Source organism: Ambystoma mexicanum, chromosome 5q, assembly GCF_040938575.1.
Source record: "Ambystoma mexicanum isolate Mex_15411 chromosome 5q, UKY_AmexF1_1, whole genome shotgun sequence".
In the NCBI taxonomy this organism is placed as follows: Eukaryota; Metazoa; Chordata; class Amphibia; order Caudata; family Ambystomatidae; genus Ambystoma; species Ambystoma mexicanum.
Genome location: NC_090933.1, coordinates 1,312,722,763 through 1,312,745,612, shown reverse-complemented (window position 1 = coordinate 1,312,745,612; position 22,850 = coordinate 1,312,722,763). Strand labels below are relative to the sequence as shown.

General features: G+C 49.8%; 1 protein-coding gene across 2 annotated transcripts in view; it reads right to left on the bottom strand.

The window, feature by feature from the left end:
* The window catches only part of LOC138498070 (riboflavin transporter 2-like), a 91,716-nt gene that overhangs the window by 27,474 nt on the left and 41,392 nt on the right, over nucleotides 1-22,850 (bottom strand). For both annotated transcript variants that reach the window (XM_069621922.1, XM_069621921.1), the window contains exons 2-3: nucleotides 15,908-16,995; nucleotides 8,351-8,474 (exon numbers count right to left, since the gene is read on the bottom strand). In XM_069621922.1, the coding sequence (XP_069478023.1) occupies nucleotides 8,351-8,474; nucleotides 15,908-16,929 (1,146 nt within the window). In that variant the 5' untranslated portion in view covers nucleotides 16,930-16,995. The remainder of the gene's footprint in view (nucleotides 1-8,350; nucleotides 8,475-15,907; nucleotides 16,996-22,850) is intronic.

Here is a 22,850-nt window from a genome sequence, read left to right as displayed (position 1 = left end):
ACAGTTGTCCGGAAACTGCAACATGTCAATTGAATAAGGTCATTTTGAGTTTTTTTCTGAACGGCCAGTGCAAGTTTTCTGAGTTTAAGTGCTGAGGTAAGTTATTCCACAGGCACGCAGCAATGGCTGGGAAGCTAGAGCCTCCTGCTTTACAAGGCTTGAAACGTGAAGTGCTGAGTCTGTGGCTGGAGAGCATCTGGTCGGTCTGGTTGATTTGTGGGATATACTCTGCTACAGAAAGGGTGGTGCAGTGTGGGCAAGGCAGCGGTGCGCGATGGAGAGTATTTTAAAGTTAATCCTTTCTCTCACCCGGAGCCAGTGGACTGCTCTTCTCTGGGAAGAGATGTGGTTTCTTTTAGGGATATCCAGGGCAGCACAAATGGCCTTACTCTGGATGGTCTAGAGTTTGTCCAAGTTCCTCTCTGAGGTGCCAGTGAGGAGGGAGTTGCAATAATTCAAACGCGCTCCTATCACAGCTTTGGCAATAGTTATACAGTCTTGTGAATAGAGGAAGTGTTTAGATGTATTCAGGAGTTAAGTGATGTGAGCGGCTGAAGAGGCAATCAGGTTGACGTGGCGAGTCATGCAAATGGTAGAATCAAGATAGACGCATAGCGTTTTGACGGCTGAGGAGACCAGGATGGTGCAGGCATCAATCGTGAAAGCAGGGTAGGCTGGGCCAAGCTTGATTAGGCGGGTGCGTGGGCAGATGATCAGGATCTCTGTCATATCGTTAAGGCAGCATTGGTACTTGGCCATTCAAGTTTGGGTGATGTCGTAAATGTTGGAAATTTGGCAGGAGTCGTGTTCATAGTTGCCAGAGAGAGGGATGACAATCTAAGTATCGTCAGCATAGTTTTTAAATGAGATACCCAGTGAGACAAGGTGATTGAAAAGAGGTTTTGTATAAATACGATTTATTAATACAAGGTGTGAGAGATGCAAGGGCCTCAAGGGATGCCACAGGGGACCTGCATAGGGTGGGGGCAGCTGCACTGCCTGCATACACTCGGGTAGCTCTATCAGCGAGGAAGGAAGCGATTCATTTGGTGGTAGCACGGGAGAAATTGGCAGCAGCTGTGAGGTGGTGGCAGGGCGTCTTGTGGTTGACGAGGTGAAATGCTGCCGACAGATCGAGTAGTAGGGGGAGGGCATGGTTTCCTGCGTCGCAGATGTCATCCATCTGGTTTTCAAGATCCAGGCGGGCGGATTCAATGCCATGACCTGGGCGGGAAACTGACTGGCACATGTTTAGGATGTTGTGCTGTTCCAGGTATGCTTGTATGCCCAATCCAAAATCTCCAGCAAGAAGGGGGCCATTGTGATAGGTCTGTAATTAGTGCGAAGGGTGGGATCGAGAGAGATTTTCTTTATGAGTGCTGATATCCATGCTTCCTTGAGGATGGGGGGTGGAGCTGCTGACAAACGAGGAATTGATAAAGGTAGTAATGTTGGGGATGAGAGCTGTGGCACAGTCCTTGATAAGGGGTCCAGGCATAAGTCACCTTGGCAGCGGGTGTGTATCAAGGAGGTGATGAGGGAGGCGATTTCTACTTCAGTGACTGGCATGAAGTTAAAGGAAGCGGGAGGTGGGGATGCAGAGCTTATCTCCAGCTTATGTGTCTTTGCGAGGATGGATACTCTTAGATTACATTTTAATTTGGAGTGTGTCCATTTTGGTGGTAAGGGTGTCTTGGATGCTTTGGCACCAGGCATTGTCTTTTGTGAAATTGACCCTGGATGCGATGGGAGATTCCAGTTCACGTAGAATCGAGAAGAGTTTGCATGAGTGGCATTGGGCCTTAGAGATCCTCTCTAAGAGAGAGAGAGAGAGAGAGAGAGAGAGAGAATGCTTTGGCTGAGTGAATGACTTGTTTGTATTCCTTGGTGAGATGAAGGAGGTTAGATTTGTTAGTGAGTGATGGGGATTTGACCCAAATGGTTTTGAGGGACTGTTTGTTGGCTCTCATGGTTTGGATAACAACCAGGCATCCTCCCTCACAAGACATGGCAGACATCCTGACTTCCTCGCACCTATGACAAGGTTGGGAAACTGAAATCCTCTCACCCAAGAAATGGCAAACAACCCAGAATCCTCCCACCCATGATAAGGCATGCAACATGGCATCTTCTCACCCAAGACATGGATAACAACCTAGCATCATCCTGCCCATGACAAGGCTGGCAATCCAGTATACTGTCACCAAAGACATGCATGACAACCTGGCATCCTCCCGCCCATGACAAGGCTGCATGCTGGCATCCTTCCAAACATTAAATGGCTGGCAACTAAGCATCCTCCCACCCATGCCAAAGCTGCCAATCCGGAATCCTATCACCCAAGACATGGCTGTCAACCTGGAATACCCTCTCAAAGTTATGTCTGCCAACCTGGACTACCCTCTCCAGAAGTTATGTCTGCCAACCTGGACTACCCTCTCAAAGTTATGTCTGCCAACCTGGACTACCCTCTCCAGAAGTTATGGCTGGCAACCTGGAATACCCTCTCAAAGTTATGGCTGGCAACTTGGCATCGTCCCACCCATGCCAAAGCTGGCAACCTGTCATACTCTCAGCGAAGGTATGGCTGTCAACCTAGACTCATAACTCGTTGGATAAATTCATAACCTCAAACACAACATAAAAACACTAACACTTGTTATGTCTAATTAAATAAACAGCATAGCCACATCCTGAGGTTTCTTGGCGTTTGACATATTATTGTTAATGAACTCCCCAGAATTGCTACAAGCTTGAAGGCCTCCAAAGTGCAATGTAGCCTTGCGCAGCTTTTATTATCAAAGATGGAAAAATGCAGCAGGAATATTTCACGATCGACAGCCCAGTTCCAGACCAACCAATAGCATGGACACCGCCTGAATGGATCTCCACACAGACCTTGATGACAGCCCATCCTCTGTCTTCCTATTACTCAATCTATCAGCAGACAAAATCCTCCTCCTCGACGGGCTTCCTTCTTGGACATTGGCTCATCACAGGTTAAAGCCCTTCCAACTGTCCTGGGGAAGCCCTCACCCCATGGTTGAACAACTCATACCTTTCACACCTTGGCTCCACCATCAAAATGTTAACCCAATTTCCACCTACAAGCTGATGACAACACACTGGCTTTTAGATTCCTAGATTGTACTAGTGACATCCCAACTATTGCAATGTATCTCAACATCATCCGTGAACGGATGATCCAAAATAGTTTATGCCCCATTGGTGACAAGACAGAAATTCTTCTCATAGGCAACCGTTTCCACGGCCGCCCACTCCAAGTAATCAACCAACACCACCTTCTAAAAGGTAAACAGCCTGGGCATTACCCTGGATTCTCACCTTCATCCTCCAGAACAATGCACACTCTTTTAATGCTCATTATCACCTTCTTCTCTTCAGGAAACTCCTAGCAAACCTAGAGGTTGGTCACAAAATTGAGGTTGTAGGTCAACTGGTCTTATCACACTTACATTGCTGTAATGGGCTTTACGCTGCTCTTCCAAATAAACACATCCAGCCCTTACAAATAGTCCAAAACAAGGCTGTACACCTTCATGATGGCAACTATACATCACCTGCGCTGAACCCTTCCACTGACTTCCTGTAGAACACAGGATAACAATTAAGATCCTCTGATGGACCCATTGACCTGTTTGGTCCAAGAGACCTGAATACACATCCAACCACATTCTTCACTACTAGCCACAGGCATCACACATGAACTAATCTTGCGATTGAATTACATCACTGCACATTATGCAAGTAAGGTCCTGTGAAATCATGTTTGTCTGCATGGCTATGGGACAATCTCCCCTTAACAATGATCCTGCATGGAAAACACTCAAGACGCGATCTGTAGTTATGCATTCCGTAGTCTGCGAAGACTACCTCCCACTGATCAGCCTCGTGGCCTCTGCCACCTCACAGAATATGAATTAACGTCTATTTGACCTGAATGCACTTTTGTTTTATTAACTATTTATGAACTGACTACTATGTTTGCTAATTTACACTGTCCCTAGTACCAGGAATACATTAAACACTGCTGTGGTCTGGTCCATCCTTCTCCCTACCCTCTTTTCCCTGTTTCCCACTTCTCACTTCTCCCCATCCCCTGCCTCCATCCCCCATCACTCCTTGTGCTTTGAAGTGAACCTCACAAAAGGTAGCACAGAACCAATCACAAATAAATGAGTAGCTGTTTGCTTAGTGGCACCGGTGTAGAAGACTCGGGCGAGGCTAGCATGTGTGCTCTTGGGTTCTCTGGTTGATGGGATGTGTAATGGGGGGGTCATGGAGACCTCAGTGGGATTACATCCCCCTGGGTGCTGAGTGGCGCCGGTACAGAAGACTCTGGCTAGGCTAGGATGTGTGCTCCTGGGTTCTTTGTCTGATGGGATGTGTAATGGGTGGTTCTGTGGGATTAGGCATGTTTAATGTGGACCTCAGTGGGATTACACCCACGTAGGTGGTGAGTGGTGCCTGTACAGAAGACTTGGTCGAGAAAAGGATGTGTGCTCTTGGGTTCTTTGCCTGATGGGATGTGTAATGGGTGGTTCTGTGGGGTTTAGTGTGTGTACTGGGGACCTCTGTGGGATTACACTCCCCTGGGTGCTGAGTGTGGCCTGTACAAAAGACTCGGGCAAGGCTGGATGTGTGCTCTTGGGTTCTTTGGTTGATGGGATGTGCAATGGGGGGGTCATGGGGACCTCAGTGGGATTACACCCCCCTGGGTGCTGAGTGGCACCGGTACAGAAAACTAGGGCTAGGCTAGGATGTGTGCTCCTGGGTTCTTTGCCTGATGGGATGGGTAATGGGTGGTTCTGTGGGGTTCGGTGTGTGTACTGGGGACCTCTGTGGGATTCCACTCCCCTGGGTGCTGAGTGTGGCCTGTACAGAAGACTCAGGCTAGGCTACGATGTGTGCTCTTGGGTTCTCTGCCTGGTGGGATGTGTAATGGGTGGTTCTGTGGGGTTAGGCATGTGTAATGTGGCCCTCAGTGGTATTACACCCACGTAGGTGGTGAGTGGTGCCTGTACAGAAGACTCGGGCGAGGCTAGGGTGTGTGCTCCTGGGTTCTCTGTCTGATGGGATATGTAATGGCTGGTTCTTTGGGGTTAGGCATGTGTAATATGTACCTCAGTGGGATTACACCAACGTAGGTGGTGAGTGGTGCCTGTACAGAAGACTCCAGCAAGGCTCTGATGTGTGCTCTAGGGTTCTTTGCCGGATGGGATGTGTAATGGCTGGTTCTGTGGGGTTGGGTGTGTGTACTGGGGACCTCTTTGGGATTACACTCCCCTGGGTGCTGGGTGCGGCCTGGACAGAAGACTCGGGTTAGACTAGGATGTGTGCTCTAGGGTTCTTTGCCGGATGGGATGTGTAATGGCTGGTTCTGTGGGATTAAGTATGTGTACTGGGGACCTTTGTGGAATTACACCCCCTGGGTGCTGAGTGGCACCGGTACAGAAGACTTTGGCGAGGCTTGGATGTGCGCTCTAGGGTTCTCTGCCCGATGGGATGTGTAATTGGTGGTTCTATGGGGTTAGATATGGAACTCTATGAAGGTATACATGTGCTGGGCATCTCTAGTGGAGAGAGTCCTCTCTGGGAAAGCTAGATGTGCGCTCCACGATGCTCTGTGCAGGTAGATGTGTGTTGGCCATCCCTGTCGAGAATGTCCTCTCTGGGAAAGCTAGATGTGCGCCCTACGATGCTCTGTGCAGGTAGATGTGTGTTGGGCATCCAAAGTGGAGAAATCCCTCTCCGGTAAAGCTAGGTGTGCGCTCCACGATGGTCTGTGCAGGTAGATGTGTGTTGGCCATCCCTGTAGAGAATGTCCTCTCTGGGAAAGCTAGATTTGCGCTCCACGATGCTCTAAACAGGTAGATGTGTGTTGGGCATCCCCAGTGGAGGCATCTCTGTATGAGAAAGCTAGATGTGCGCTCCACGAGACTCTGTGCAGGTAGATGTGTGTTGGGAATCCCCAGTGGAGGCATCTCTGTATGAGAAAGCTAGATGTGCGCTCCACGAGACTCTGTGCAGGTAGATGTGTGTTGGGAATCCCCAGTGGAGGCATCCCCAGTGGAGAAATCCCTCTCTGGGAAAGCTAGATGTGCGCTCCACGATGCTCTGTGCAGGTAGATGTGTGTTGGCCATCCCTGTAGAGAATGTCCTCTCTGGGAAAGCTAGATGTGCGCCCACGATGCTCTGTGCAGGTAGATATGTGTTGGCCATCCCTGTAGAGAATGTCCTCTCTGGGAAAGCTAGATGTGCGCCCCACGATGCTCTGTGCCGGTAGATGTGTTGGCCATCCCTGTCGAGAATGTCCTCTCTGGGAAAGCTAGATGTGCGCCCTACGATGCTCTGTGCAGGTAGATGTGTGTTGGGCATCCAAAGTGGAGAAATCCCTCTCCGGTAAAGCTAGGTGTGCGCTCCACGATGGTCTGTGCAGGTAGATGTGTGTTGGCCATCCCTGTAGAGAATGTCCTCTCTGGGAAAGCTAGATTTGCGCTCCACGATGCTCTAAACAGGTAGATGTGTGTTGGGCATCCCCAGTGGAGGCATCTCTGTATGAGAAAGCTAGATGTGCGCTCCACGAGACTCTGTGCAGGTAGATGTGTGTTGGGAATCCCCAGTGGAGGCATCTCTGTATGAGAAAGCTAGATGTGCGCTCCACGAGACTCTGTGCAGGTAGATGTGTGTTGGGAATCCCCAGTGGAGGCATCCCCAGTGGAGAAATCCCTCTCTGGGAAAGCTAGATGTGCGCTCCATGATGCTCTGTGCAGGTAGATGTGTGTTGGCCATCCCTATAGAGAATGTCCTCTCTGGGAAAGCTAGATATGGGCTCCACGATGCTCTGTGCAGGTAGATGTGTGTTGGGCATCCCCAGTGGAGAAATCTCTCTATGGGAAAGCTAGATGTACACTCAACGATGCTCTGGACAGGTAGATGTGTGTTGGGCATCCCCAGTGGAGGCATCCTGGTATGAGAAAGCTAGATGTGCGCTCCACAAGACTCTGTGCAGGTAGATGTGTGTTGGACATCCCCAGTGGAGGCATCCCCAGTGGAGAAATCCCTCTCTGGGAAAGCTAGATGTGCGCTCCACGATGCTCTGTGCAGGTACATGTGTGTTGGCCAACCCTGTAGAGAATGTCCTCTCTGGTAAAGCTAGATGTGCGCTCCACGAGACTCTGTTCAGGTAGATGTGTGTTGGGCATCCCCAGTGGAGTAATCCCTCTATGGGAAAGCTAGATGTGCGCTCCACGATGCTCTGTGCAGGTAGATGAGTGTTGGCCATCCTTGTAGAGAATGTCCTCTCTGGGAAAGCTAGATATGCGCCCCACGATGCTCTGTGCAGGTAGATGTGTGTTGGCCATCCCTGTAGAGAATGTCCTCTCTGGGAAAGCTAGATGTGCGCTCCACGATGCTCTGTGCAGGTAGATGTGTGTTGGCCATCCCTGTAGAGAATGTCCTCTCTGGGAAAGCTAGATGTGCGCTCCACGAGACTCTGTTCAGGTAGATGTGTGTTGGGCATCCCCAGTGGAGTAATCTCTCTATGGGAAAGCTAGATGTGCGCTCCACGATGCTCTGTGCAGGTAGATGAGTGTTGGCCATCCTTGTAGAGAATGTCCTCTCTGGGAAAGCTAGATGTGCGCCCCACGATGCTCTGTGCAGGTAGATGTGTGTTGGCCATCCCTGTAGAGAATGTCCTCTCTGGGAAAGCTAGATGTGCGCTCCACGATGCTCTGTGCAGGTAGATGTGTGTTGGCCATCCCTGTAGAGAATGTCCTCTCTGGGAAAGCTAGATGTGCGCTCCACGAGACTCTGTTCAGGTAGATGTGTGTTGGGCATCCCCAGTGGAGACATCCCTCTATGGGAAAGCTAGATGTGCACTCCACGATTCTCTGTGCAGGTAGATGTGTGTTGGCCATCCCTGTAGAGAATGTCCTCTCTGGGAAAGCTAGATGTGCGCTCCACGATGCTCTGTGCAGGTAGATGTGTGTTGGCCATCCCTGTAGAGAATGTCCTCTCTGGGAAAGCTAGATGTGCGCTCCACGATGCTCTGTGCAGGTAGATGTGTGTTGGCCATCCCTGTAGAGAATGTCCTCTCTGGGAAAGCTAGATGTGCGCTCCACGATGCTCTGTGCAGGTACATGTGTGTTGGGCATCCCCAGTGGAGACATCCCTCTAGGGGAAAGCTAGATGTATGCTGTATGACCCCTTAAGAAGGAAGTTGTGTGTTGAGCATCTGCTGTAGGGCGGCCCCTCTGTGGAATAGATACATGTGCATTTGGGTGTCCTCTGTGTGGCTAGATGCATGGTGGGCAGCTCCTCCACTTACAATAAGCACAACACCCCCATGGTGGTTGAGAAGCAGTGGGCAGGGGCTCAGCACTGCCATGGCCATGATGTAACAGGCGATCAAAGATCCAGCTATGCTCAAGGCTCCCATCATCTTCAAAGACCTGCAAGAGACAAGACAAAAACACAGTGAGGCAGGCGCTGTGAAGCCTAAAGTAATATGTGACCAGCCTAGTGAGGCAGGCCCAATGAAGCCTAAAGTAACAGGTGACCAGGCTAGTGAGGCAGGCCCTGTGAAGCCTAAAGTAACAGGTGACCGGCCTAGTGAGGCAGGCGCTGTGAAACCTAAAGTAACAGGTGATCAGCCTAGTGAGGCAGGCCCTGTGAAGCCTAAAGTAACAGGTGACCAGCCTAGTGAGGCGGGCGCTTTTGAAGCCTTAAGTAACAGGTGATCAGCCTAGTAAGGCGGGCGCTGTGAAGCCTAAAGTAAGAGGTGATCAGACTAGTGAGGTGGGCGCTGTGAAGCCTAAAGTAACAGATGATCAGCCTAGTGAGGCGCACGCTGTGAAGCCTAAACTAACAGGGGATCAGCCTACTGAGGTGGGCGCTGTGAAGCCTAAAGTAAGAGGTGATCAGCCTAGTGAGGCGGGCGCTGTGAAGCCTAAAGTAACAGGTGATCAGCCTAGTGAGGCGGGTGCTGTGAAGCCTAAAGTAACAGGTGATCAGCCTAGTGAGGCGGGCGCTGTGAAGCCTAAAGTAACAGGTGATCAGCCTAGTAAGGCCGGCGCTGTGAAGCCTATAGTAACAGGTGATCAGCCTACTTAGGCGCGCACTGTGAAGCCTAAGGTAACAGGTGATCAGCCTAGTGAGGCGGGCACTGTGAAGCCTAAAGTAACAGGTGATCAGCCTAGTGGGGTGGGCGCTGGGAAGCCTAAAGTAACAGGTGATCAGCCTAGTGGGGTGGGCGCTGTGAAGCCTAGAGTAACAGTTCATCAGCCTAGTGAGGCGGACGCTGTGAAGCCTAGAGTAACAGGTGATCAGCCTAGTGAGGCGAGCGTTGTGAAGCCTAAAGTAACAGGTGATCAGCCCGGGTCATCATTTTTGTATTTTTCAATTGAACATTATAAGACAGTATTACTGCAGTCCTTGAGAGCCAAAACGTAGATATTTGTACCAAGTACAGCTCAGAAGATATGTGGTCAAGTGCCCTATTTGCAGAAGGGATTATATCCCAGGTGGTTCACGGCTTAAACAAAGTGTGTAATCTCACTGTGACTTAACTGCAAACAACGGAGTGATTAACTTCACACTATTAAAAAGACTGCCTTACAGTGGGGCAGATTTCATGATTTGGTGCTTCGGTGTACTCCTCCCTTAGTGGCTGAGGATGCCTCCTAATATTACGTTACTGTTGCAGTGACCAGCCCTCATTTCCCATATAACTTAACTTGGCAGCGAGGAATAGAGTCTCACCAGCCAGTTACTGGACTAAAGATTATAGCATAGCAGACTAACATACATTTCCTGCCCTGTTGCTGCCAGTTGTCAGAGTTGCCTGGGCCGCTCAGCGTACTACCACCAATGAGAATGAGTGAAGATCTTTGCTATGTCCGATTATGCTATATTATTGAGTCTTGCATATCACACCTTCTCCAGTTTTCAAGATTTCTTGGAGTTCCAAGATCTGTAAGTGGTGGGCTAGGGGACTAATACAGGGTAGGGCTTTGTTGCAATGTTAATGTGTGCAGATATGACTACATAAGGTTGCATGTAGCGTGTACGTTTAAGCTATTTTGTGATTTGTCTAGAGCAGCAGTTAATTTAATTCCCTATACACTTGCATGTTCTGAACACTCACAAGGCATAGTAGGTTTGTCTCCCCTCCCTTTTATTCTCATTACTGGTTTGCACTATTCATTATTTATCCCTGTTGTAATTCATTGGCTACTTCCCCTGTCCCCACCCTGGTGACCTGTGGGCGCTTTGAAACAATTTTTGTTAATTGTATAAGCGCATAACAAATGACCAATGAATAACTAAATAAACAATAAATCATTTGCGCTCCTGGCCGCTAACATAAATTGTTTGTGTGGTTGACTCTGGTATCTGTCAGAGATATGTTTAAGGAGTGCGTGGAGATGTGTTGGTGTAGCTGTGGGGGGTTGGTGTGGTGTGTAAGGAAATTTGGGGTAGACATTTCTCATCACTTGGTGTACGTGCCATTGTGTACCCTAGGTTGTATTGCTGCTGGAGTTGTGTGTCAAGATGTGTTGTTAGGTTAGGGGATGCTATGTTAGGTGGCCCTATGCCATGACACAAATACAGGACCCAGAGTATCTAGTCAGTTTCCTCGCACCTCCATTCTGACTGCCCACTGACACCTCAAAGGCACAGGGACTGTAGCGCTGCTCAGTCTTACATGGGATTACGATACACTGCAGTTGGACATGCACCATGAACTACCAGCTGACAAAGACCACCACGCACCACAACATAACCACAGCAATCCCATGTATCACATCACAACCACAGCAATGCCATACACCACTTCACAACCAGAACAATACCATGTACCACATCACAACCACAACAATACCATGCAGCACAACACAACCACAGCAATACCATGAACCACATCACAACCACAGCAATGCCATGCACCACTTCACAACCACAGCAATATCAAGATGGCAGTTACCATCAAAATTAGCATTTTCTATTTAAACCCTATCACGTGATTGGTTAATGCCACTGGCCCAATGGACCTGAAATTGCAGTGCTGGTTGCTACTTTTACACAGGTTTTCCAAAGCCTTCCTTTGGGACTACAGGAATAGGGCACTATACAAGTAAATCAGCTCCACCCACACAAAGTCTCTGATGGTAGCCCCACCCCTACCATTTGACGTGTTAGCCCCGCGCCCCACACCCAGAGTGCTGCATTTCCGCTGTCGCCATGGAAGGATTCTAGCACAGCGCAGCTGTGGCCTCGTTTCTTCAGCCTGGTAGCTCGCTTCTGCACGAGCTACAGCCGTGTAATGCATTCTCTGTGGACACCGCGAGAATTCAATGGTAGGAGAACGCCAAGCTCCTATCTACATCTATCTCCTGATGAGTTGTGGGATGTTTTTCAGTAGATGAAGTTGAACATCAGTGTTGTGGCCCAAAATAACTACACACAGCCCTGGGTTGGGATTATGGTTGTATTGATGCCAACCAAGTACGTTCACCAAACAGTTACTCAACTGTGAGTGGACAAGACTCATTGAGTTCATCTGATGAGGGCTGGTGGTGCCTGTGGGAAGAGAAACGTTCAGCAGCGTGATGGTGGGCTCTCAGGAGGAGTGCCGGGCCGCCGTGTATTCCACGCTGAGCCCACGCTCTGAAAGACATCCTAATGCGCCGGTGTCGCTCTGCTCCTTTCGAGTCTTGTGAGAGTTTGGGGTGCCGACTTCTTGCAAGTCCCAGTCACTACAATTATCTTTTTAACATCAACTTCACATGGTGTGGACAGGTTATTGCGCACATACGCTGCAGTGTACACCTGTGAGGAACACTGCTCACTGTCACAGCACTCAAACTCTGGGACTGGGTACCTGGGATTGGTTTGTGGAGTCACCCTCCGCACACATTTCACAGGAAAACAAGAGTCCTTCTTCACTGTCGCCACACACATGGACACACTCTTGTGTTTCAGCTTCTGATAGTCCTATGTGTTCATTTCACAAGTGATCATCCTAAGTACTGACACCTGCAGGCAGCCTGTGTAATTGTGCAGCGCTTCGGCTACACAGGCTGCCTGAGGTGTTGGCGTGGCTGGGACTAGTCAGCGTTTGGTCCCGGCTAGGCCAGGCCCACTTAAAGCCCTGCATGTGACCTTCTGTCTGTGAGTTCCTGGAAGGTTTTTGTATCTTATGATCCCCATAGCTGTTAGGTTTCCCAGATCAATGCAGAATCTTTGGGCCAGTCCTGTTTTTTTTCACACTGCATGCTGGGACTTGTAGGTGCACGCTTGCAATATGAAAAACAAAACGACAAGATCCAGCATGCAACTGGAAGCGAAAACCAGGACTGGCTCGAGGTGTCACACATGGAACTGGGAAACTTTGCAGGGAGGAAGGCTCACACCAAACCTGGGTGTGTTTCTCCAATAGTTACCAAATGCAGTAACGGCGGGCACTCTCCTCCCAGTGAACAAACTGGACTCTGGTGCACAAAGGTGACTTTCGTATAAAGCTACAGAGGTAGCAGGAAGAATCTGCACGTGTCCAGACACCCACCATACACATCATATACGTTCCCCAGGTCTCATTGTTGAGCCAGATCACCTGAAGTTCCAGAAGCAGCTCAAAACTTCCCTCTCCTTCTATGCTTTCTCTCTCTCCTTCCCCTGCTGACCGAACTGTCTGCTGTACCAACTGGTTTCTTGGCTACCCTCAGAGTCTCACTAGGTATCAGGCTCTTTCTTTCTTGATCAGTCTCTCCTGCACTGACTCCGGGCCTACCACGCACTTAAGGGCTGTAACTGTAACCTCTACAATCCCTTGCCTCCTTCCACTTACCCTGAGCCGCGCTGCACTGGCTGCACTACTCAGAACATTGCTGGCCTGTTCCCCTTCTCTCTCCCAGGCAGTTGCCCCATCCACCTCCCCCTTCCCTTTCCCCTTGCACTTCTCAATCTCGCACTTGCACCATCTGAATGACACAAGGCCTAGTAAGATTGTTGGTCTTGTCCTCCATCTGCAGGGGTGGACTGGCCTATAGGGAACTCTGGAGATTTCCAGGTAGGCCTCTGCACTCTGGGCCTCTTTTTTTGTGGCAGTTCCACATTTTCTCATAGGAAAAGTGTTAGGCTTGCTGGAAATGTGTAAAAATGTAATGATGAAAATGATTTCCAGGGCCTCTTTTGGTTCCCAGTCAACCCCTGTCCATCTGTTTCCCTCCCTTGTCTTGTCGTGCCTAGAAACACTTGTGTACAGGCGCATTATAAATGACGTATCATATATCATATCCCTCTCTCCTCCTTACCGTCTCCCATCTTGGTATCCCAGATTCCTGCTCACATGGACTGCACCTTATGCATCTCTTGGAACGCTGGCACCGCCCCGCACGTCCAAGAAGAGTTCTACCTAAAAGTTCTGAGTAGGCCCTCTATTATTCACCCTATAAAATTCTTGAGTCTGCAAAACTCACCTCATCCTTTGCCTTCCCTGGGGAGGTCCCCCAGGGCTCTGTCTTGGCCCATTCCCTATTTATCGGATACTCCTCTCAAATCTACAGACTGACCTCAGCCATTGGCTTCCCATTAGAGGTGCACCAGGTCTCCAACTTAGCCTGCTCCTATTCACCCTACACACCCCCCGATTCTGCAAACTCCCATGAGGGGTCCCCCCAGGGCTCTGTTATTGTTATTATTATTGTTATATAACTTTTATGAGGCGCAACTCGCCCAAAGGCCTCAGTGCGCAGCAAGACAGAGGAGAGTCAGAGCCAGAGAGTCATCAGGAAGAAGAGATATCAAATCATTTGAATTAAAAAGAAACGTTTTAAGAGATCTTTTAAATAAGGGTAGTGCAGAGCGGAGACGAAGAGAGGTGGGAAGGCGATTCCATAAGCACGGGCCAATGGAATGAAAACCGATACCACCAAAACGCTTCAGTCTGTATTTGGGAGACGCAGAGCTATCAGTATTATTGGAGCGAAGTGAGCGGGTGGAACATGAATGCTTAATCTTTTCCTAAAATAGACTGGCGCTTTATTATTAAGGCATTTGTGAGTGAGAAGCAGAACCTTGTAGGTGAGATGTTTGATTGGAAGCCAATGCGGAGACATACGTGCCTCAGTCAATTGACTCCTTCGTGAGAGACCACATACAGCTCGGACCGCATTGTTTTGAGCAACTTGGCGCATGTCCAAGTTGGACTAGGAAATGCCTGCCAGCAGGCTGTTACCATAGTCCAGTTTACACTAAGTTCCAGGGCGAGAGCAAAGGAGGCCGTATTGGATTCTGAGAAAAAGGGTTTTATTTGCCTGATCAGGCGTGTAGTATAGGCATGGGATGCCTTCACCTGACTGGCATGTTTCTTCATATCGAGTGAAGAGTCGAAGTAGACTCCCAGGGTCTTAACCCAAGGACTAGTTTTAACACTCTCTTATTCACCCTATAGACCTCCTGTCTAGGCAAGCTCACCTCAGCCTTTGGCGTCACAGCAACGGTCCCCAGGGCTCGGTCTTGGCCCTCTCCTATTCACCCTATAACCTTGTGCCTCAGCAAACTCACCTCATCCTTTACCTTCCCTGGAGACGTCCCCAGGGCTCTGTCTTGGCCCTCTCCTATTCATCCTATACACCTCCTGTCTAGGCAAGCGCACATCAGCCTTTGGCTTCCCAGGAGGTGTCCCCCAGGGCGCTGTCTTGACACTCTCTTATTCACCCTACACATCCTGTCTAGGCAAGCTCACCTCAGCCATTGTCGTCCCAGGGGAGGTCCCCAGAACTCTGTCTTGGCCCCTCTCCTATTCACCCTATATACCTTGTGTCTCAGCAAACTCACCTCATCCTTTGGCTTCCCATATTTTCTTTTTGCTGATTATAATTATTTATTTTCCTTCTCCTCCTGCACCCCAGAAATATCCTCCAGCATCACCAACCGTCTCTCTGCCATTTGTCAATGGACGCATTGCCTTAAATGAGGCCAAAGCCTAGAATAACACAAGTGCTCTTTCTCCTCACCCTTAACACCAATCCTCTTTCCTTTCCACCTAATCTTCCCAACCCATCTGCGGAGCTGGCAACCTTGGAGTTCTATTCCCAGTAGTCAAAAGCCTAATCAATTGGTCGGCTCTAAGGCAACAGCGACCAGTCTCGATCTTCTGTGTCCACTCCATAAGATCAATCAGTCTATTCTGGTGCTGAGCAAAGTGGTCCACTGCCTCCCGCCTCCTCCGGGAGCACCCCCTCTAGTCCTTTTCCTCTCGCAACACACTTCTTAACTTTGCCTCTCCTACCTCCTTTAATCTTCCCCGATTCTCACCCATCTCTTCTCACTACATCCATGCACAACCCCTCCTTCTTCAAATGTCATATTTATTATTTTAACCCTTCCACAGACTTACCCTCTGCCCCTCGCCCCTTCTTGGTAAATCTGTCTACTGCTACTCACCACTTGCACTCCCAAATTCCAGGCTCCTCTGAACCTCGCCATGCCCCCCGCACCCCTACCCTCCCGCCACAGCCCAGTCTCTCTGCTGGCCCCCCAACACTAGATCTCACCATCGCTAGACATGAAGACCCTTCCAGCAGGGGCATAATTCAGATTCGCCAAGAGGCATTTACCCTCTCTTGAAGCACTTCCCCTAAAACATGTATTAATGACATTGTGTGCCCTACATCATAGCCATATAACTGTTACTCTCTGCAGTGGCCCTCTCAATATCCCAAGCATCCTCCACTCCACCAGTAGACCTGTGTACCAGATATTTTACTCTTGCTCTCACTCTTGTAAAATACCCAGTGGTGCTGCCAATAGAACCTACTGCACAGGGTTTCAAATCAAAGCTGTTTGCTCGCTAATAATTACAAAAAATAAAAACAAATACCTGTTTGGCAGGAGCATGGCAACAAAGCAGGCCATCGGGTTTGCCACAGCAGCCAGGGTGGCAGAGAGGTGGTAGGCAGTGTTCCCATAGGGAAGGCAGGAATAGGACTGCACAGAGGGCAGGATCGCGTTGGTCAAGGCGTTTGCCCACGCCAGCAGGGCAAAGATGTAGAGAACCTGGAGCCACGAGTAGGTCCCGGCTCCAAACAAGCTCTTCCTCTGTCCCTTTACGTCCTCCGTTGGGCTGATCATCGGACGATGCTCCACGGTCTCCAGTCCTGGCAAAGCCTCCCTGTCGCTCACTTGCACCTTTTTACACTGGAGTCTCGCCTTGGCACGCTCCCGGCGGGCCGCAGGTAGGTGGTTGAGCATGAAGAAGGCAACAAGGCATGTGGCCATCATACAACTGAGAAACAGGAAGAAGATCTGGGCTGAAAACCTGGCTGGTTGGTACTCGGCCCGGAGTCTGCTGCTGGCGCTGCCGTTAGCTGCGTTACCATTATTTGGAAAGAGGCTCCCGTTAACACAGTGGACAACTCCAACCCCTTGCCCCAAGGCCACCAAGCCTGGTACAAGGCCACTGAGCCCCTCACCAATGAAGTAGGTGGTCAGGTAGTGGGGTTTTAGCCTCATCATGAAAGGGAGGAATGTCACAGAAGAGGTGCAGTCCACCACAGACAAGAAGAACATAAGGGCCAGCAGGGCGGTGCTGTGGAGTTCTCCCGCCACCACGGTGGTCGCTTGCCAGAAGAATGCCAACAGCAGACAGGCTACCACTCCAATGCAGATGATGGTGTAAATCACTGCAACCTCATTGAGACGGCCCGGCAGGAAGCGGTGCACCAGGGTCACAAAAAGAGGCCCCACGTTGGCAAACTGAATGAGAATGGTGAGGTAGGAAGGGAAGTACCAGCCTTCTGGGATTTGTGGGACAATTAGGGGCAGCTCCACCCACATCCCATTGATGGCCACCCAGGAGCCTGTCCCCAGGAGGCAAGCCAGCACGTGCACCAAGAGCGCCATGGTGCAACTCAATCTCCACGGCTACCACAAGTCACCTCCCGGCAGGATGCAGTGTCAGAGTCTCACCTACAAGAAATAGAGAAGCAGAGCTTAAGTGTTGGCAGAAGAAACAGACTTCCTGTCCACTCCCAAAACGTGACGGCAACAGAAATTAAAATAATAAGAATGAGCGTGCAGATGGAATGGCTCTCCCAGTCTTGAAAACCTCAGGATCTCCACATTTCTGCCACTGGTACTTTGGCTCGGGCAGCGGAGTGTTGGAACGTGCCTGCATGCTGTTACAAAACATGATGGTGGTGTACGGAGCACAGAGAATAAGGCATGTTTCATGCTTGGAGGAAAGGTGTTCATTGATATATGATGTGATATGATATGGCATTTATGACATGCCTACACACAAGTGTTTCAAGGCGCGACGAGGCAAGGGAGGGGAACAGAGGGAAAACAGAGAAAACAATCTTACTAGGACAGGTGACATTGAGATCGCGCAAGTGCAGGGGAGGGGGTAAGAGGAAAAGTGTGAGGGGGAGGGGAAGTGCAGTGCATAGGATAGACAGTGAATAAATCAAACAATAAATAAGAATAAAGGTGCGGCCAGCTGGTGGTAGGTGCAACTATAAGTGCAGACACCTGGTGTCGACTGCTGGTAGGGGGCTGTAGGGAAACAGAACAGCCCCAGAGTGCAAAGGTTGCCAGGGCGGCAGTGCAGGTTTGTTTGTTTATTTTATACATTTGTATTGCAAATGGCGGGCAGGGGACCTGGGCCCGAGAACAGAGGATAGCCAGCTGACAAGTGCAGTTTCAGTTTCAGCCAGGTGTTCAGCAGGGGAGAGGAGGACAGAAAGCAGAAGAAAAGAGGAAGGTCTTGAGGTACTCCCGGAACCGTAGATGGTTCTCCTCAATTTTCAGAGAGGCAGGGAGGCTGTTCCAGAGGGAGACCCCAGCCAAAGAAAGAGTTCTACCACTAACTCGTTGCTTGGAGAAGCGACAGACCCTGAGGGAGTTGGAGGCGGATGAGCGAAGAGCTCGAGAAGGAAGATATTTAGGAAGAGAAGGTATTGAGGCCCCAAGCCCCAGAAGGCCTTGTGGACAATGCAAAGGGTTTTGAACTTAATCCTCGCCGCCACTGGGAGCCAGTGCAGAGATTTCAGTCCTGGAGAGATACGATCCCTGGGCTTGAGGCCAAGGACAAGTCTTGCAGTCCTGTTTTGGATGAGTTGCAGAGAGAGGAGAGTAGAAGCAGGCAGATTTAGAAAGAGGCTGTTGCAGTAGTCCAGCCTAGAGAGAACCAGAGCTCTGGAGACAGTGAGCTTCTGGGGAAAGGAGAGGAAAGGAAGAATACCTCTGAGGAGGTACAGCAGGTAGTGGTACTTCTTAGAGACGTCAGAGATGTGAGGAGAGAAGGAGAGTGTGGAGTTGAAGATTGACCCCGAGGTTTTCAGCCTCACAGGTGGGAGCAGGAAGAGGGCCAAGAGAGACAGGAATGGAGGGAGCGGGTGGGCCGATGAGGAGGATCTCAGTCTTACTGGCATTAAGGCAGAGATCATTGGCGGCACACCACTCCTGGATAGCAGACAGACAGTCAGAGATGAGAGAAGGAGAAGAGGTGGCTAAAGGGAACCTGGAAATGAGCTCAGTGTCATCCGCATAGCACTGAAGGTTGGGGCAGAGAGCGGCAATGCGGTGGGCAAGAAGTGCCAGGTATTGGTTGAACAGCCAGGGAAAGAGGATAGACCCCTGGGGAATACCACAGGTAGAGATAGAGGAGAGGAAGGACCCAAGTTGGACCTAGGAGGGTCAATCGGAGAGCAAAGAAGTCAGGCAAGCCAGGGCCTGATCGGTGATACCCAAGTTATCACGGAGACGGTTGAGCAGGATGGCATGGTTGACCATGTCAAAGGCTGAAGAGAGATCAAGTAAGATGAGGACACAGGGCGTGTTGGAATCAAGGTTGGAGAGCAGGTCTTCAAGGATGTTAAGGAGAGCATTTCTGTGCGTCTGGCTGCTCTGAAGCCAGACTGATGGTCATGAAGACAACAAACAGATTCAGTGTGAAGATTAAGCTGGGAGATGGCGAGCTTTTCCAGGAGTTTGCCCAGGAAAGGGTTGATGGAGATTGGGCGATAGTTAGTCGGGCAGGAAGGGCTGGCAGAGGGATGCTTTAGAAGACGGTGCACAAGGGAGTTTCCGTCGGGGGGGAGGGAATACTCCAGTGGCGAAGGAGTGGTTGCAGAAGTCGGCCAGAGCAGGAACTAGGGTGTCAATGTGGTCCTTGATGGTTTTGGAGGAACAGGGGTGAACCTGTTTTGATGAGACTTTCATAGATCGGACTTGTCTAGAAACCTTGTCTGGGGAGAACAGGGGAAAGGCAGAGAAGGAGGGAGGCGAGGAGGCCGAAGATGGGCCAGAAGAAGAGCAGGGAGTCGGGGGAGAGGAAGAGAGAGAGGATGTCCTGACTTTTAGAGATGAAATGAGAAACCAGAGCCATGCAGAGGGCCTGGCAGGGGACAGGAGAGGTAGAGACTGCAGCAGGATTGGCCGGGTACTTGCAAATTTTAAAGAGTTCGGCCGAGTTGTTAGATGCCGCAGAGACGCAGGCTTGGATGTGAGCTCTCATCTTGGTGCGGACAGAGAGCCGATATTGCCTTTGGAGCAGGCGGAAGGCCGTTTTGTCAGTGGAGGTACCGGAAGCACACAATTTCCTCTCAGCCACCCTGCACTTGCGTTTGAGGGTGACGAGGTCAGAGTCATTCCAGGAGTTGCACTTGTTTTGGGCTTTGGGCTTCAGGCGGATCCTCATGACAGGGGCAAGAACATTGAGAGTATCAGATATAGAAGAGTGGAGCATGGAAAGGGCTGTGTAAGGGTGTGAGTCAGCCAAAGGAGGGCAGGGGGTAAGAAAGTGGCAGTGAAAGCCTCAACGGACACACGCTTCATGGGTCGGATAACCGAGAAGGTGGGTGGTAGTGCTGGAGGTGGCTTAGCCTGAGGGGTAGAGAGGGTGAGGTGGGAGGAAAGGAGAAAGTGATCACTCCAGGAGAGAGGAATGGTGAGAGGGATAGAAAGGGGAAGGTCTGAAGAGATCAGAACATCAAGTGTGCCCTGCAGAATGAGTCGGGCCAGAAGGGAGAATAGAGAGAGAGAGTCGCAGAGGTCCCGAAAGTGTCAAGAGGAAGGACAGAAAACCTCCAGGTGGATGGTAAAGTCTCCAAGAAGGAGGAGTTGAGTGGTCGAGACCAGGAGGGAAGAGGAGAGGTAAGACCACTCAGAGAGGAAGGAGGAGATCTGACTGGGTGGCCGATAGATGGTAGCCATAGTAAGGGAATGGTCAGGAGAGAGAGAGGGCCTGCAGACAAGGCATTCGAAAGAGGAGTAGGCCTGCATAGGAATGACAGAGGCAGGGATCCACTCAGGAAAGATCAGGGCTACACCCCCTCCGGAACGGTTGGATCTGGGCGCAGAGAGGATCTTGTAGCCATCAGGGAATAGAGTGTCAAAGCTTGTGACAGAGCTGGCCGTGAACCATGCCTCGGTGAGACCAAGGACATCAAGGTCAAATTCTTCCAGGAGATGGCAGATTTCAGAGGAGTGTTTGACAGCAGAGCGAGAGTTGAGAGTGGCAATATGACGATGGTTGCCATCCTCGAAAGATTTCCGGGGAGGGGTACAAATCAGAGGTACACCCTGTGGAGGTGTAGAAGGAGTCAGAGGGGGGGCAGAAGAGGAGGGAGCAGAGGGAAAGGTAGCCAAGGATGAGACAGCAGGGGGAGGCAAGGAAGCTGTGGGGGGAAGAGGGGACAGCAGGAGAGGAAAGGAAATTGATGAGGCGCGGAAAGCATCTATCAAAGAGGAGAAGGTTGGACCGAGGGCCTTGGACCAAGACAGTACCATTCAGGTAGACATTAATGATGACCTTAGAGGAGTGGAAGGAGGCCAGGAGAGCCTCCCACCAGGTGCCACCATTAATGGGAGAAGAAGAGAAAGGAGAAAGCACAGAGACCATATGAAGAGTCCGTAGGTCTGGCGAGGGAACGACAAAGAGGATGTCGGTGAGGGTTTGCCTGGAGGAAGCAATGGTGTAGGTGTCGGCGATAGGGAGGACTGGGTTGGAGACCAGGATGTCCTTTTTAAACTTCTTCCTACCAGATTTAGTGAGGAGAGCAGGATAGTCGATAGAGAAGCAGTTAGAAAAGATAGAGGAGACAGAGAACACCATAGCATAGGTAGGTATAGGAGAGAAGAGGAAGGTTGTGGGAGGAGGAGGGCAGAAACACTAGGGAAGGACACAAGCAGAAGAGATGGAGAGAGATGAGACTATAGTAGACAATTGGACAAGACGACAGGAGCTTAGATAATGGTAGAAAAGTTTACTAGATGAATGCTTTGCTAGGAGGCAAAAACCTCAGGGTGGTGCTATTTCACACATAAGTCTGAGAGTCCTGTAAGTGGGGAAAAGGCCTAGGTTTCAGAGTTCAATTTTAAACACTTTCACAATGCAGTTTTAAATAACGGAGGAAAACCACACATTGAAGATTCTTTTGTTGAATGAGGACGACACAAGAGTGTGGTTGTTGCTAGAACAGAGAGTTCACCTAGGTACTGATCAACTGTATGTTATTGCTATTACACAAAAGGATTCATAGGGGGATGATGAGTCGACATGTGTTTCACAATGTAAGTGCTTCATCAGGTCTAATGCACTGCATAAGAAGTATTCCTCAATCTCAGGATTGTGTTGCAACTTACTTTGTGTCTCGGGCTATTACAGTGCTTGTTTCGGAGTATCTGCCATTTTAGGGAATGGCAGTAGGAGGGGACTAGTCGTTATGCACAGAATTTGCTCATCCCATATGCCATACATCTGCCGCAGGGTGGCATAAGAAGCAGCAACTGTGCATAGTGTTCACTTTACAGAGCATTTCCAGCAGACCACCTTCACCCAACTTCCATTTGGGCATCCCTTGTGGGATCAATGGAAAAGTAGGGGATGACGTTCAGGCATCATGAAGCAAGGCACAGACAACAGATTCAAGATTCAAAACAAAGTAATTTATTAATTCAAATGTCAGGATGGTAGAAGGCCTAACTTGCCCTATGCTAAGGTGGGATTTCCCTGCTTCAGCAAAACTAAGGAACATCTGAGTCAAAGAGTTCAACTTAAAAGTCTGCCTGTGGCCAAAACCTATGCTTGTCCTCACAATTAAAGCAAAACAGAGTACAAGGAGGTCACTAATCAAAGACATAGCGATTAACACAAAGCTCAGAGCTTCTTCCTCAGCTCCCCTTCCCCAAGTTCAAGAAACTTTCACAAAAGTCTCAAGATTGCCTTTCTCAATTTCAAAGCAACATAATTCCACACAATCCTTGGGGTTCTATTCCCCAAATTCTAAGCAGCACAGTTCAAAGGAAAATGTCCTTGAGGCTTCTTCTCGAGACAAGTATAGCTCCTCGCTTCTCAGGGGCTCCCATCCCCAAGACTTCAGCTCTACCATTTATACTTACTGCAATCTTAAAAAAAATTATTCAACACCGCTCTAGGTCAGCTTGACCCTGTTCCTGGATTGCCTTGTCCATTTTCTGGCAATGCCTCTTCTTGGTTTACTCCACAATGTCTTTTAGTTCGCGCATGTCAGGGTACCCAGGTCTTGGCGCAGTTGTCAGACCACACAGACCACCCATCACAGGTCACGCAACCAGGATTCCTCTCTTTGTTGGCCTCTTGGCTTCATGGAAATTATTCACACTTCTCTGGCTTCTCTTCGGTAGCCGCCTGGCTCTACCAGAGTATGTCACACACCTCTTGCCAGTCTTTGGCCTTGTCACACTGTATCTATCCGTAAATTTCAGTTTGTGGTGGTTTTACTCTTTTCCAACCTTTCGATGACGTTCTTTCACGCTAGTGCTTTTTATGTTCAACAAGC